The sequence below is a fragment of the Marmota flaviventris genome, chromosome 1 (genome assembly GCF_047511675.1).
Source record: "Marmota flaviventris isolate mMarFla1 chromosome 1, mMarFla1.hap1, whole genome shotgun sequence".
In the NCBI taxonomy this organism is placed as follows: domain Eukaryota; kingdom Metazoa; phylum Chordata; class Mammalia; order Rodentia; family Sciuridae; genus Marmota; species Marmota flaviventris.
This window is the reverse complement of record NC_092498.1, coordinates 185,969,680-185,984,920: the sequence shown is the minus strand read 5'-3', so window position 1 is coordinate 185,984,920 and position 15,241 is coordinate 185,969,680. Positions and strand designations below refer to the sequence as shown.

General features: G+C 48.8%; 1 protein-coding gene across 2 annotated transcripts in view; it reads right to left on the bottom strand.

The window, feature by feature from the left end:
* Window positions 1-15,241, bottom strand: part of Rarb (retinoic acid receptor beta) — a 163,345-nt gene that overhangs the window by 17,887 nt on the left and 130,217 nt on the right. For both annotated transcript variants that reach the window (XM_027932017.2, XM_027932019.2), the window contains exon 4: window positions 10,024-10,184. In XM_027932017.2, coding sequence (XP_027787818.1) covers window positions 10,024-10,184 — 161 coding nt within the window. The remainder of the gene's footprint in view (window positions 1-10,023; window positions 10,185-15,241) is intronic.

The following is a 15,241-nucleotide window of genomic DNA, read 5'->3' as shown; positions in this document are numbered from 1 at the left end:
GTGAGCCGCTCTGCTCCACCATGTCCTATCTGCCATGATGTTCTGACTCACCACAGGCCCATTGCAATGGAACCAGCCAATGCTGGACTGACACCTCTGAAATCATGGAGCCAAAATAAACCTTTTCTCCTTCAAAATGCTTTTTCTCAAGTATTGTGTCACAGCAATGAAAAACTAACACAATAAATAAGCCTTGATAACAACTATGCAATGAAGGTTAGACAGCATTAATAGGAAGAAAACAGAGATGCATGCCATGATGTGCATAAAACTTAAAAGCATCATGCTAAGTGAAAGAAAACACACACACACACACACACACACACACAACTACGTTTATATTGCATTCTGGAAAAAGCAAAACTACAGCAATAGAGCATGAATCAGTGATTTCTATGGGCTGGGACTGGATGGTGGTGAGGCTGCCCATGAACTTCAGGAGGGAACTTTCTGGAGGGAAAGAAATGTTCTGCACCTTGACTGCAGTCAGGCTTACATGACTGGACACTTCTGCCACGTTCATTGAACCATATCCTTAAAAAAAGATGAAAAAATCGCATCATGTAAAACATATTCCCCAAACTTGATTTCCAATATATATATATATATATATATATATATATATATATATATATATATATATATATATATATATATTAGGAGATATTCCAGATGAGGTATGAACCTGATCAGAATCCTGACTCAAATACACTGTAAAGAGAGATTGGGACAAATATGAGAAAACTAGAAATCTGAGAGATTAAGGCATTGGAGATACCATTTTTTATTTTAGGACGGTAAAGTAAAATAATATTTTATCCGAAAATAAAAATGACACCGATGGTTTGTTTGCAGAAGTTCCTCTGGCTTAGAATATATGTTGAAATGTTTACAGATAACATGATGAGAGGTTTATAATTTACTTCAAAATAATAGGTCGTGAGGAGTATGTGTGTGAGGGCTTTAGAGATAAGGTTGCCCGTGGAGCAATAACAGGGCTTCATGATATACCGTTCTTCTAACTTTCAGGTTATACTTGAAATTTTTCATAATAAAAATAAAAGACAAAAAAAAAAAAAAAACCTGATCATAATAATACTTCCACAACTAAAAGGCTGAGATTGTCTGAGGTTCTGGGTGCTACTGTGGCCTCATGCATAGTAGCAGATGAGCCAAGGCTCCCAAGGGGCAGGAGCTGCCCCATGGTGTACGGCTGGCCCAGGTCTCAGGGAGGTGACTCCGGCCCAGTACCCTTGCCTTCCAAACAGCGATTGAGCCTCAATTCTGAGACTTTGTGATTGGAAGAACTAAGAAAGAGAAGTTCTGCCGGAGAGAGCAAGGATTGTCAAAAGCTTTCACGCCGTCTACAAAGGAGAAAAGACAAGATGATAGATGGGGAGAGAGAGGAGGAGTGGCTCAGTCTTAAAAAAATGATGGGCTGATGGATACAGCCTCACCTGATCCATTTTCTTAAAAAATCTAAGTTGATTTGATTTCTGTCACCTGCAATAAGAATAATTCTGACCAATGCACAGTTCTGGCTTATAGGCATTTAGGTCTGAGAGCTTCACATCCCTCCCCGTCAACCCCAGGGACCATCAGGACTCAAGAGAAGACGTTCTACTCCTCTGCCACCCTCGCCTCCTGCGTGGATCACTGCAAAAGCCTCCCCACTGGTTTTCCTCTTCCCACTCTGGTCTCGTCAAAGCAGTAAGTCACTCGGATCAGAGCAAAAAGGGATCCTTTAAAAACACAAGCCTCTCCTAAAATAGCCTATGCTTTCCACATTTCGCTCAGGCTAAAGCCAAAGTCCTCTCAAGAGCCTGTAGGGTCCTCCATCTGCCCCTTGGTCCCTTGCCCCAGCCACATAGGTCTCCTTGCTACAAGCCAAGTATGTGCCTTTCCTAGGTCTTTGCTTTGGCTGTCTCGCTACCCTAGTTGCTCTTCCTCAGATTTCTGCTGGGTGCTCTCCCTGCTTCCTTCAAATATTTGGTCAAATGTCACCTACTCTTGAGCCTTCCCTTGGTCCCTCTAGGAGGACGGCAGCAGCCTTCCATCCCCAGCATGGCACACACACTCTATCCTGCTCACGATCCCTGGACTTGTCTCCTGGCGCGCATGATCTTTGGCTCATTCAATAATGCTTCTTGTCTGACTCTTACTGCTCAGGTTGCCGATGACACAGCGATCACACAGTGGAGGCTCAATAAAGATTGTTGAGTGACTCAATGAGTGAAGCCCCCGCAAGCCCCTGCTGCTTGTCTGAAATGCCCCAGGATGACTATCATTTTGAGGATGATGCTCAGGGATGCTGGGTGCTAGCCTGGACCTCCTGGTGAAGCCTGAAAAATCGGTTGCCTCCCAAGGCAGGACTGAGCCACCCAAAGAGAGGTAGGTCCCCAGTGGCCCTCTGACAAATGCATCTAGCTCTATAAAGGGAACTCTGTGTCTCAAACAGATATTTCTCCACCTGCGTTAAAGTCAGTTTGCAGGAGTCCATCAACTCAGTTGTCGCTTTTACCATCCATCCGCAAGGAGAACCAGAAGAGTTTGCATGCGAGCGGGCAGCCACAGAAGCTGTGACAACGGCGGGGGCCATGGCTGCCTTCCACAACGGTCCTCGCAGACAGTAGGCATGCATCCTCCAGATTTATTTGACTCCTTTCCTCAAGGACCTTGGTGGAATACAGTACACTCGGGAGAACATCAGATCAAGATGTGTGGCCATTCAGGCTGTAATTAAATTTAATAGGCAGTTTATCCGGTTCGTAGGAAGATGACACGGAAGAGAGGGACAGAGGCAAGCTGATGGCGGAAATCATTTCACCATAGAGTATCCATCTGGAAAGAAAGACATTGCCTGGCCCAGCAAGTGTGAACGAAATCTTCATCAGTGTGGATGGGGTCCCTCCATCATGGGCCAGGGCTGAGGCAGAGAAGCCTGTCGCACCTTCTATTAAAAATAATGCACAGCCATCGTAACGGCATGTAAATCTAACTCACTATTATGCAAACTGAAGGGAAGAGGCAGTTAATAAAACACAAAATAACCCGGTGTTTTATTATACCGGTTGCTGGATTCATAGGCACGAGGCTTAAAATGGCTTATATATTATCTTACAGCCGCAGCACACAGAGCCCGGGCCTGTTGGGGCTGGTGATGGAGGCGGCTGCAGGGAGCATTGAGGATCAGATGGAGGGTCCTCAGGAGCATTTCTAAATGTGCAGGGGAAGGAGGGGGACTAGGAGAAGGAGGGGACAGGAGGTGATGGATGGTCACAGCAGAAGGGCAGGGCAGGCTGATGGGCATGCACTCTCCTCTCTCACTGCTGAGGGCACAGCCTGGGCTGGGTCTCCCCAGAAAGACCCCTCGGGCAGGAGCTCAGGCCCACCTTCCCAGAAGCTGCACAGCAGCAGCCCATATGGAGGAATGAGCTCTAAGGCCCCCCAGGGCCATCTTAAGCCCAACGCTACTAGGCAATCCAATTAAATGGTAATTTTTTGCCTTGCAAATGGGTCCCTTTCTTCTGTTGGTTTGGTTCTCTTGCTGATTTTCTGGCTGGCATTACTTTCAGAAAAAGACCCCTGAATAGTGGCTGAGTCGCCAGGGTCTTTAAAACCTCACCGATGGCAGCTTCTGGCTACTACGGCGGTTGATTCCAAGCTAAGAAGGAAATGCAAACATTTTTTTTAAAGGAAAAAAAAAAGAATTAAAGTTCTGTAGGGATGTTGGGAGCCTCCACGGAGGCAGGAAGCCCTGTTCTTTCTGAGGTCTCAGGTCTTTGGATCATCCTGAGAAATGGGAGTCCTTTCAAGTTCTAACTGTAGAATGTTCCTGCTTTTTCTTTAAACACACAAATACACATATGCACACATATAGATATATGTATCTATATGCCTACACACACACATATATATAATAATAATTATTAATTATCATTTGTTTAATCATTAATACTGATGACCACTCATTACCTAAGGCTTACCTCAGGCAGGGAACCATTCTGTATGCTCTATTAACGTATGTCCTACAGCACCCCCATGAGGTGAATAATATTATGGTTCCATTTGGCTGATGAACAGGCTGAGGCCCCAAGAAGTTCAGCCACTTGTGCAAAATCCCCCAGGCCAAGCTGATGCAAAATGTGATTTGCCAAAATGGGCAGGCTACGGCATCGGTGCTTCCCCTCTGCATATACGACATAACCCTTCGGGCTCTTGGTCCCTCACATGCTCTACTTCCTGGTCCAAACTTTTGCCTCCTAAAGTCTGTGTTGTAATTGTGATCTTCTTCCTGGCTGGAAAATCTGGGTGCTTCCTTGACATGGCTACAGATCCCCAGCACAGTTATGGAGAGAATATCAGGTGCCAGGCCAGCATCTCTTTGTGGTCAACGTGTATCTAGGCACTATGACAACATGGCCTCCAGAGCGTATCAGTGGAGGATGAGACACAGAGGCCCCCAACCACAGGCAGCCTCTCCTCAGAGCCCAGACACCCTCTGCCACTGAGGAGAGCTTGGAAGCCACTCTGTGATTCCAAGTGGAAAGGTGGGCATTGTCTTCAAGGCATGACATGGCCCATGGGTGGAGGGGGATCCATGGATTTGGCAGTGAGCAGGAGACAGGTAGGGAGGTCCCTAAAATCCTCCAGGTGTTTCTTAGCTGTCTGGCTAAGAGAAGACGGATGGTGAAGGAGAGACTTGAATGCAGTGTTTTAGAGGTACCCCTGGAGCTCTGATGCTTAAGATTCCTGGGCCTGGATCAAGCCTGGAGGGGCCTCTCTGACAGCAGCAGCGTCTTCACTCCTGCAGGAGATTCTCTGCAAAGCTCCAGGCCACGTTCATGTTGTTACCTTGGCGGGGAGTATCTTTTCCTTTTTTCACCACCCAGCCAGGCCCTGGGAACTTAACAGTGCCTAGAAAACATTTTTCTCCAAAAGATGAGGATCTAAAAGCTCATAACACTTGTCAGAAAATTTGATCTTCAGCCAGACTTTGCAACAGAGCTGCGAGCACCGAAGGGTAAACGCAGTCACTCCAGTTCTGCTCTCACAGGTATTACGGATTGAACTGTGTGTCCCCAAAAGATATGTTATGGTCCTAACACCCAAGGCTGCAGAATGACTGCTTGGAAATAGAGTCTTTACAAAGGTAATTAAGTTTAAGTAAGGTCACTAGGGTGGACCCTAATTCAGTATGAACAGTAGCCTCATAAAATGGGGGAAATGGGGACCCCCACATTGGGAATGTGACCTGAAGACCCAAGGGAGAAGAAGGACGTAGGAAAATGGAGGGTGGCATGCACCTATAAGTCAAGAAGTGCCAAAGGCAGCCCTTGGCATCAGAAGGTATCAGAGGCAAGGGAGGATTCCCCCAGAACTTTCAGAAGGAGCAAGGCCCTGGTGGCAGCTTCAGAACTGTGGGACAATTATCTAATGTCCTCTCAAGTCCTCCAGTTTGAATTCCTTTATTATGGCAGCCCTAGGAAACGGACACCCTAGCATGCAGTAAGCATGTGCTGGAGGATCAAAGAAAGTTCTAAGGATATGCACCAGGCAAGGGTTGTTTACTGGCAAGAAATGGAGGCTTATGAAGTTATGGGCTGGTTCAAGGTGAGGGAGGCTGGGAGGGGACAGAGCAGGGATAGGAACTCAGGTCTCCTGACTCCCCACTTATCTTCCACCTCACCTGGTGCACCTCTCCTGGGAGGCTGACCTCCCTGAGTTTCAGGTTTTGATTATCTGCCTGACCACAAATGTTACTTGTCTAAAAAGAAAGCCAAGCCCGAGAATGGCTGGAATTGCACACAGACTCCTTGGTGAGGTGCACATCTCCTAGAAAGTCTTCAGGTGGCTTAATGATTATGTTTGTGGTCAATTTTCTTCCTTTTCTTATGGGGCACTTGAAATTGAACTCAGGGGCACTAGACCACTGAGCCACATCCCCAGCCCCATTCTGTACTTTACTTAGAGACAGGGTCTTCCTGAGTTGCTTAGCACCTCACTGTTGCTGAGGCTGGCTTTGAACTCATGATTCTCCCGCCTCAGCCTCCTGAGCCGCTGGGATTACAGGAGTGCACCACCGCACCCAACCTTTCTTATTTTTTAATGCTTATTTTTTTAAAAAAATAACTTTGTCCTTATTTATTTTATTTTTATGTGTTGCTGGGGATCGAACCCAATGCCTCACATGTGCTAGGCAAGTGCTCTACCACTGAGCCACCACTCCAGCCCTGTTTGTGGTCATTTTTCTGGTAGGTTAAGGGTTTCTTAAATCAGTGCAAATTCATGAGCCCCTCAGAGAACATCTTACATCCCACCAGCCCTGCAGGGTGATGAACAGCTCCACAGGGCTGGTTGGGGCCACGCTGCCTGGAAATCTCAGGTCACACCTCCCATCGCCCTCTTCAAGAACTTGGGAACATGGCTTTTAATAATGACAAGATGTTCGTCATACGATCCAGAGGGGAACACTTGCCTGTCTACACACCTCCTCTCCTCCAGAAACTGTGAGACCCTCAGATACATTTTTCTCAGGCAACTCCATGATACAAGCATCAGTACAATTCCCATGGTACCAGTGAAGGAGCTGGGCTCAGACGATGGTTTAAAGTTTGCAAGGTCACACATCTCCTAAGTAGCACAGGCAAGATTTGCATCTGGGTTTAGGAATCCCCCTAAACCCTGGTAACATGGTTGCAAGGTTTGGATTTGGGTCTACAAAACCCTCTAAACCCCAGTGACATTGTTGCTAGGGGCAACTGAAGGAGGCAGCGTCAGCATCCTCAGAGTGAGGACATTTCCTCTGTTCCCTTCTGCTCTTGAACACGCCTCTATATATAGCTACTCCTCTGCTTTCTACCTTTCCACCCGGAGTTCACCCCACTCCCTTTTTGTGCAAAGAGGTCATTGGTTAGACAACTTCCCAAGAAGCACACCAACTGCAAACCTGGTAGGTGGGCACCCTGCCCAGGCCTGGTGGGCAGATATTTCTGCTTCCCTCATTCATTCTTGCTACCTCCTGGTACCTGACCATTTGTCCCCAATCAGCCCTAATTAGGGAAGGAAAAGGAGCTACTCTCTGAACAATTCGTAGGTGGGCGTTTGGCTGCCTGCCTTTTTTTTTTTTTTAATTCCTGTCTACCCACTTATTCTGAAGGCATCTGACAGGGATGCCACTCTGGTGAAGGTGGCAGGAAGTTTCTTGCAGAGGAAGCAACTGCCTATCTAAAAAAAGCTCTTTGAAAAACTGCTCGACTGGGAGCTGAGCGGCAGCAGAGAATGTGTTATGGCTTCTGTTATTTATTTATATTCCCACCTACTTCCAGAAAGGATTTGAAGTCACTTACAATAAAAACAAAGCGAGATACGCGTGGAGATAGTAAGTAGAATTACAGAGAAAGGCCGGCTGAGATAACGGTTTCCAAGGCAGGGAGTGGGCAGTGCGCATCACCAAGGAGGCTGTGCCTCCCAGTGGTTAGGGTCTAGCCTCTGAGGATGAACTTGTATTTCTATTTTCTCTGCTTGATTGAAAAAGGTGCAGAAATGTCCCTCTGAAGTTCTTGTGGTTTAGCTATGAGGTGTCCCCCAAAAGTTCATGTGTGAGACAAAGCAGGACTGGGGGGCATATGTTTCTGCTTCCCTCAGAGATGAGATGATTAGATCATGAAAGATGTAACCTAACCGTGGATTAATCCACTTGAATGGATTAACTGAGTGGTAACTATAGGCAGGTAGGGTTTGTTGGGAGGAAGTAGGTCACTGGGGACATGCCTTTAGAGTTTCTATTTTGTCCCTGGCACCTTGTGTGCATTCTCTCTCTCTCTCTCTCTCTCTCCTTCCTTCCTGGCTGTCTAGTCCTGAGCCACTTTCTTCTGCCATGTCGTCCTGCCATGATATTCCGCCTCATCTTTGGCCCAATGGAGTTGGCCGACCATGGACTGAATCTCTGAAACTGAGCTGAAAATAAACTTTTCCTCCTCTAGGTTGTTCTTGTCAGGCACTTTGGACACAGCGACACAAAGCTGACTAAAACAAAAGTGCTTAGGATGATAGGCCCCACTTAACAAGATGGCATCTCTCCTCCAAAGCAGGGTGAATAGGAAAAGGCCCAAGAGGCCCAGTGGACAGTGCCTCTGCCTTGGGCCAGAAGCCAACCCTGAAACTAGGAATTGAATGCAAATAGCTTATGTGGGAGGAGATCCCAGGAAACCCAGTAGGAATCGTGGGGAAGGGTTGAGGGCAGATGGAAGTCAGTTCAGATCATCACTGGGCATCGGGGCTTGTGCTTACTGTGGAACTCTGGGAGATGGCGGAGAGAGTGCCTGAGAGCCATCCTGCCCACATGGCAAGGAGGCCGGGGTGCTCACCCACCGGCTTCTGTTGACCTGTGGTTGGGGGCAGGCTGCTCCCAGGAGTATCAGTGCCCCACACGTGAGCCACCCTAGAGCCCAGGCCACACCAGGGTGTGTTCTGGGGGGACATGGCCTGTGTCTTGCCCCTCTGCAGATCAGAGTGGGGCCCACTTCACCTGGTTGCCACCTAAATCAGGGCCTGGGGGACTGACTAGGCCGCTCTAAGAGGAGGAGGCAAGAAGGCAGGAGGATTCTGTATTTCCATTCGCTGGGTCTCACCTTATGACCCGGCGCAAAGCCTCCTCTTTTAGGAAGACCTCCCCACTCGGGTCTCTTTTCATTTGCTGGAGAGAAAGGTTCGATGTATATCTGAAAAACAAGTACTTCCTCCTGACCAGATGCCTCCAAGGGTTCCTGCTTCCATTGTACCTTGTCAGCTGATCTCTTGGTCTCAACTGTGTGTAGGAGTTGAGAGATTCACTCCTGGAATTGAACTGTTCGGGTTCAAATCTCGCCCCTACCACCTGACTCTGAGGCCATAAGGGCAGTGGGGATGTCTGACCAGAGGCGTCAGTTTTCCCCACTATTTACAGATGATACACAGACTCCTCGAAGGGCGTTCAAGATCCTGTAGGGCATCCTCCACCCTCACTCCCACTTCCCACTCAGCACGGCCCTGCCATTCCATGGTGCTCCACTGCCTTAGCTTCTCCATTTCAAGAGGTCCAAACATCATTCTAGTTATGTCCACTCATTTGTCAAATATCTACAGGTGCCTACGATGTGCCACACAAACCAAGAATACCCACCATGAATACAACACGTGCCAAAACGCCTTGGAAAAAATCCAAGGACCTCAGACATCTCCACCAGCACATCCTAGACCAGCCAACTAAGTCCTCCCACGTTGTCATCTCACCTCCCCCTCGCCCCCTTCTTGATTTCGTAACTGTAGTGAAAGACCTTTCTCATAGAATAGTAGGGAGTACAGGGGACCACGCACCCAGGGGGGCTCCTCGACTCTATTCTTCCAGGCCCCCACTTGGGTTTATACACACATATCTGCTCCCCAAAGCCAGACCCTGGCCCAGGAAATGGCCCCAGTCATCTTGGTTGGATTTTATAGCTGGATTGGTGTTTTTAAAAGACTGATCCCATACCCACTCTGGGCTCCCTCTGGGTTCTGTATAGGTGTTTACATGACACCCGTAATTCTTTGCTGGCTTGATTTATTTCCTTCACTAGACCAAAGTCCCTGAGAGCAGTGACAGATAGTTCATGTAGCCCATGCCTGGCATACAAGTGGGCATTTAGGAAATGTTCAGTCAATGCTTTTTCTTTTTTTGTAGTGCCAGGGACTGAACCTGGGGCCTTCTGCGTGCTAGGCAAGCTCTCTCCCACACCTATTACTGCTTCTTCTTCTTCTTCTTCTTCTTCTTTTTTTTCCATTACTGCTTCTTGAGCAAAATGCATGCATGACTAATGGAACTGGGGAAATACCCATCTACTCATAACTGTCTGAAGGCCACCACCTGCAAAGATATGGCCACTGTGCAGCCCCATTCGGCTGACATGCAAGTCCTGGGATGTTCCTACCAGGCCCAGGGCAGAGTGTGTGTGAGGGTCTGTGCCTACACTCCCAGCGGCTCGGGGCAGGAGCGGCTCTTACCGTGGTGTATTTACCCAGCTGGCAGAGTGAGGGGAAGGTTTCCTGGTGAGCTTTCCGGATCTTCTCTGTGAGGTCGTCCAGCTCCGCTGTCATCTCATAGTTCTCTGTACATTCCTGCTTCGAGGGCTCCTTCTTCTTCTTGTTCCTGTCATTCCTGACAGCTGGAAATGAGAGACAGGGCAAATCAGAGATCACTTCAATGCTGGGCCTGGGCTGCCTGGGCCAGGAGGTTTCATCGGATACTTGGAATGGGAACAGAAGGGAGAGGTGGGATACGGACGTCCCTGGGGAAAGGGGGCTGCGCAGCCGGGGGCCTGGACAGACAGCGAGGACTGTACATCTGTGTGTGCACCCGCCAGCTCTTAGGGAAAGCTCAGGACACCTGGAAAGCTGAGCCTTGGCTAGTGTGAGAGAACTTTCTGTGTGGACTGAATTCCTTGAAGCAAAAAAGATTCTTCCAAGAGTGCTGCTCCCAGCTCCAGAGGGGACGCCCTGAGAGACATCACGAGGGCCCCTCTCTTGCCAGGGAGTAAAGTCCTTGAACGAGGCCCCTGTGGCTTCACAGCTGGTATTCCCCAGCCCAGCAGCTGGGTGTCTTTGCTTTCCAGCTTTCTGACCGAATAATCGCTTTTGAAGAGATGTGTCTTAAGAATGATAAAATGATGGTTTTTATCTTCTCATGTTTTTCTGCTTGCAACATTTTCTTTAATAACATTATAAATAACAAAAGACAATATGGCATTTTTTTTTGGTGGAGGGGACCAGGGATTGAACCCAGGGGCACTCAACCACGGAGCTTCATCCCCAGCCTTATTGTGTATTTTTTTTTTTTTAGAGACAGGGTCTCCCTGAGTTGCCTAGTGCCTCATGGTTGCCAAGACTGGCTTAGAACTCACGATCCACCTGCCTCAGCCTCCTGAGCCGCTGGGATTACAGGCGTGCACCACTGTGCCCGGCTTAATGTTATTTGAAAGGAGTATGGAACGCTCAGCCTGTAAACCCATCCATTCGTTCACCTGTTCATTCACAGATGCTCCATTCCAGGGCCCACCTGGCCTGCTGCACCTCAGCATGGCCGCCTCAGCTCCTGCACAGACGGGCTCAGGCCCAGGTGCTGTGGAAGCCTGTGCTTCTTCCCACAGCTCAGGCCTCTCAGATGACGGCAAATCAGAGTGTAACTCAACGCCGAGCCCCTGGCTAGGATCTCCTGGGGAAGGAAACTGAAACCCAGGGAGGCAGACAGGTGAAACCAGAACATGCAATCCCCTCCGGGGAGTCCATGTTCCCTGGAGACCCAGGGGTGCCAGGCTGGATTCTGCCTGGCTGTGTCTGCCACCACTGTGACCTGGGAATCTATGCTGCAAAATGACCCAGGGCATAATCTGATCTGCCCTAAGAGGATTTGGTCCTGGGTTGCCCACGCAAGGACATGCCAGCCATTTGAGAACTAGCAGGCCTCTGGGTCCACGCTGGGAGAGTAGAAGAAAGACAGGGAGAGAGGAGAAAAGGTAAAAGGAAAGAGGGAGTTGGAAAGGAAGACAGAGAAAAGGGGAGGTGAATGGCACTGGGACATTAGAGCCCAGGAGGAAGGGCAGTCGGGGAGGAGAGGGCTTGGCTTGGATATCTTGAAGACTTTCCTGGCAGCTTTATCTCCAGAATTGCATTTAATCCCCTTATCAGGCAAGCAATTTTAAACCCATTGTGCTGGTAAAGAAACTGAGTCCAAGGAGGCTGAGGATTGTGTGCATGTTTATGTGACCAATAAGTCACTTGGACTGACTTATTCCCAAGGAAGGGACCTGTTTGAGGAGAACATGGTTCCTAGTATTGTGTTTCCCCTAAGACCCTGAAACAACACTATCCTAGTCACTGGAGGGAGGGGGAGGACTGGGTACTCGGTCTCAACTGTACTCTTTTCCAGTGACCAGACCCTTCCCAAGACAGAAGCTTCCTAAGCTGATGGGTGAAATCTTCCAAATACGTGGCTTTGGCAGCTACTTTGGTGTAGGAGGCAGGGCAAAAGGGCGTCATGTAGGATTTCAAGGCAGGAAGAAAATAAAGAATATAGTAGGCAAAAAAGATACAGTGAGAGGGCACGGGCAGCTTGTGGTGGCAGAGATGCCCCCGTGGTGCTTCTAGGGAGGGGTTGGGGGGTAAGGCTGAGGCTATGCCACAATCAAATCTAAGCTACAAAGATATTTTGCAAGCAGAGTCCCAAGGAAAAGTTTGGCAGTTCCTCCCAAAGTGACGCAGTTATCGTATTGAACCAGTAATTCCTAGGTTCGACCCAAGAGAACTAAAAATAGATGTCCACGTCAAACTTGAACACGACTGTTCACAGCGACATTGTGTATAATAGCTCAAAAGTGGAAGCAACCCAAATGTCCATCAAACCATCAGTGGATAAACAAAATGTGGTCTAGCTATAAAATGGAGCATTATCTGTCATCAAAAAGGAACGAAGTATTGACACGTGTTACAACACAGACGGACCCGGAAAATATTGTGCTGAGTGGAGGAGCCAATCACAAGGGGCCACATGTTGTATGATTCTATTTTTAGAATCAGAATAAGCAAATCCACAGACCCGATAGTGGACTCGTGGTCACCAAGGGCTGGGATGGGGGACAGGGATAAGGAGTGAGCACTGATGGGTATGGGGTTTCTCTTTGAGGAGATGAAAATGTTCCAGCCTTTGAAGGTCATATAATTTTGTGGATACACTACACCGAATTGGATACTTTAAAATGATCAGTGTTCCCAGTGGCTTGGGAGGCTGAGGCAGGAGGACCGTGAGTTCAAAGCCAGCCTCAGCAAAAGTGAGGTGCTGAGCAACTCAGTGAGACCCTGTCTCTAAATAAAATACAAAATAGGGCTGGGAAATGGCCATCAAACAAGCACCCTGACATTACCCACAGCCCCAGCCCAGTAGGTGTGTGGGCCTGTGTTCCAGCAGACTCCGCCTCACTCCCCCACTCCCAAAAACTTACTTGAATAAACATACCTCTACCTTGCAGGGAGGGGACACTCTGAGCTGTCACCATGGGGCATCTGAACCAAACCAAAAGCAAGAGGCCAGGTCATGTAGAAAGGGGGCCTTGGTGAGGTGCAGTGGGGCACAAACTCCCTGGGTTGTGTGGTGACAGCATCCGCCATTTGCAAGACATCAGCTGCAAAGCTGGATCACCTTCTTCTGTAATTTAGGGTCCAAATGGGAGCATCCTCAGCAGCTGGTTGCCAGAGACCAGTGCATAACCTCAGGTCACCTTCCAGACCCCTCTCATCCTCCATAAGCTGTATCCCACTATGGCTGCCTGCCTGTCTAAGGACTCCCGGGACCCCAGAATCTCTCCCACACTGTAACTTGAAGCTATGCTCCATGAAGCTTCCTAAGCTGATGGGAAAATCTTCCAAACATGTGGCTTTGGCCGCTACTTTGCTCCATGGTTTTAAACTGTGGTGGAAGACAGATGTGGCATTTGGACCAGGCATGGGGGTGACTACCAAGGAACATCAGAATCAAGGATGCCGTGCACAGGAAGCCATGAGGCCCTGGAGACGGGGGCTCTGACCAGCTGTTGGGGATGGTGGGCCCCCTCTGAGGCCTCCAGGTCAGGAGCTCCTGGGGCGGGGAAGGGCAAGGGCTTTCCACCTTGTTGGCCACCAGTGAGGGTCAGAGGTGACTCAGGTGCCGGAGGGGAAGCCCGAGATCTGCAGCAAGTGCCAGCTCCACGGCTCACCACCTGGGGTGGAGCCCAGAGGCGTCACCACCTCTCCCAGGCCCTCGTCCCTGATGGCAGATGCACCCCCCTGAGCTGCTCGGGTGTGGTGCTAGAGGAGACAGAGGAAGTGTCCAGGAAAGGTTTATGAGGGCTGGTTATGCAGGAAGAACTTACAGCCCTTCCTTGTAGGAATGGGTGGGCCTGATCACGGAGAACCTGGGGGGTTAGTGTGAGGCCCGTGGCATCAGGGGCGGGGGAGACTCGCGGTAAGAAATGATGCCCACAGCACTAGGAACCAGCCCGGGTGTCCATCAGTGGATGAGCGGATAGAGAAAATGTGGTGTATAGACACACATGAAGTTTTCTCCAGCCATAAAGAAATATGAAATTAGGTCATTTGCTGGACAATGGATGGAATGAGACCATCATGTTAAGCGAAATAAGCCAAACTCAGGACAAGGGTCACATGTGTTCTCTCAGATGTGGAAGCTGGAGAGAAAAAGAGAAAAGGGGGTGGGGGAGTGGAACTTATGAAAGTCAGCTCTAGAGGCCTCAGAGGGGCCAACCATCCCCAACAGAAAGAAGAAAGTGACCGGGGGAGGGAGGGGAAGAGGGAGAGGGAGAGGGGAAATATTGTTATATATTGTGGGCTTGTATGAATATGTAACAATAAACCCCCATCATTACGTGCAGCTATCATGCACCAATAAAAAGTGGAAAGTGGAAAAAATAAAAAAGGAAATGATGCTTTCAGAGGAGCTCTCTGTAGTGACATCAAATGAGCAGATGGACTCCTCTGTTCCTCCACGGTTCTATTTGTTCATACAATGGATGTTTATTGAGCACCTACTGCTGCAGGGGTGAAATAACAAGCAACACAGGATGGCTCCAGCTGCCGGGGAGCTCTTTTATGGCGGGAGACAGACATTACTCATAAAGTACTATTGGTGCCACTATTATTACATATCCTGTGATTCACAACCTGGAGTATTTTTTTATTAGGATATTGAAAGTGTTCATTATAAGTGTTGTAGGTGCTGCCAGGCACTTACTGAAACCCTCTGTTCATCCTAAGTCATTCACTCCCATGACAACCTGAAAGGGCAGGTGTCACCCATAGGCCTTGTTATGCAGATGGCAAGTGGGCACACAGAAAGGTGAGGAACCTTCCCAAAGGCACGCATTCTGTAAGTGATACAGCTGGCTGTGCCCTCAGCAGATGGCTCCAGGGTGCCTGCTCTTTTTAAAAAAAATTTTTTTTAGTTGCATGATAGACCCAATACCTTTATTTTTATGTGATCCTGAGGATCCAACCATGTGCCTCCCGCATACTAGGTGAGCGCTCTGCATTCTGAGCCCCAGTGCAGCCCATGGGCTCCTTCTCTTACCCACTGTGTCTGCTACCCAGGGTGTAGTGAGTGCTGGGAGGGAGGCTACAGGGAGCCCTGCACATGTATTACTGTGGTGGTGGGGGTTCCCCATCCCAGAGGCTAGGA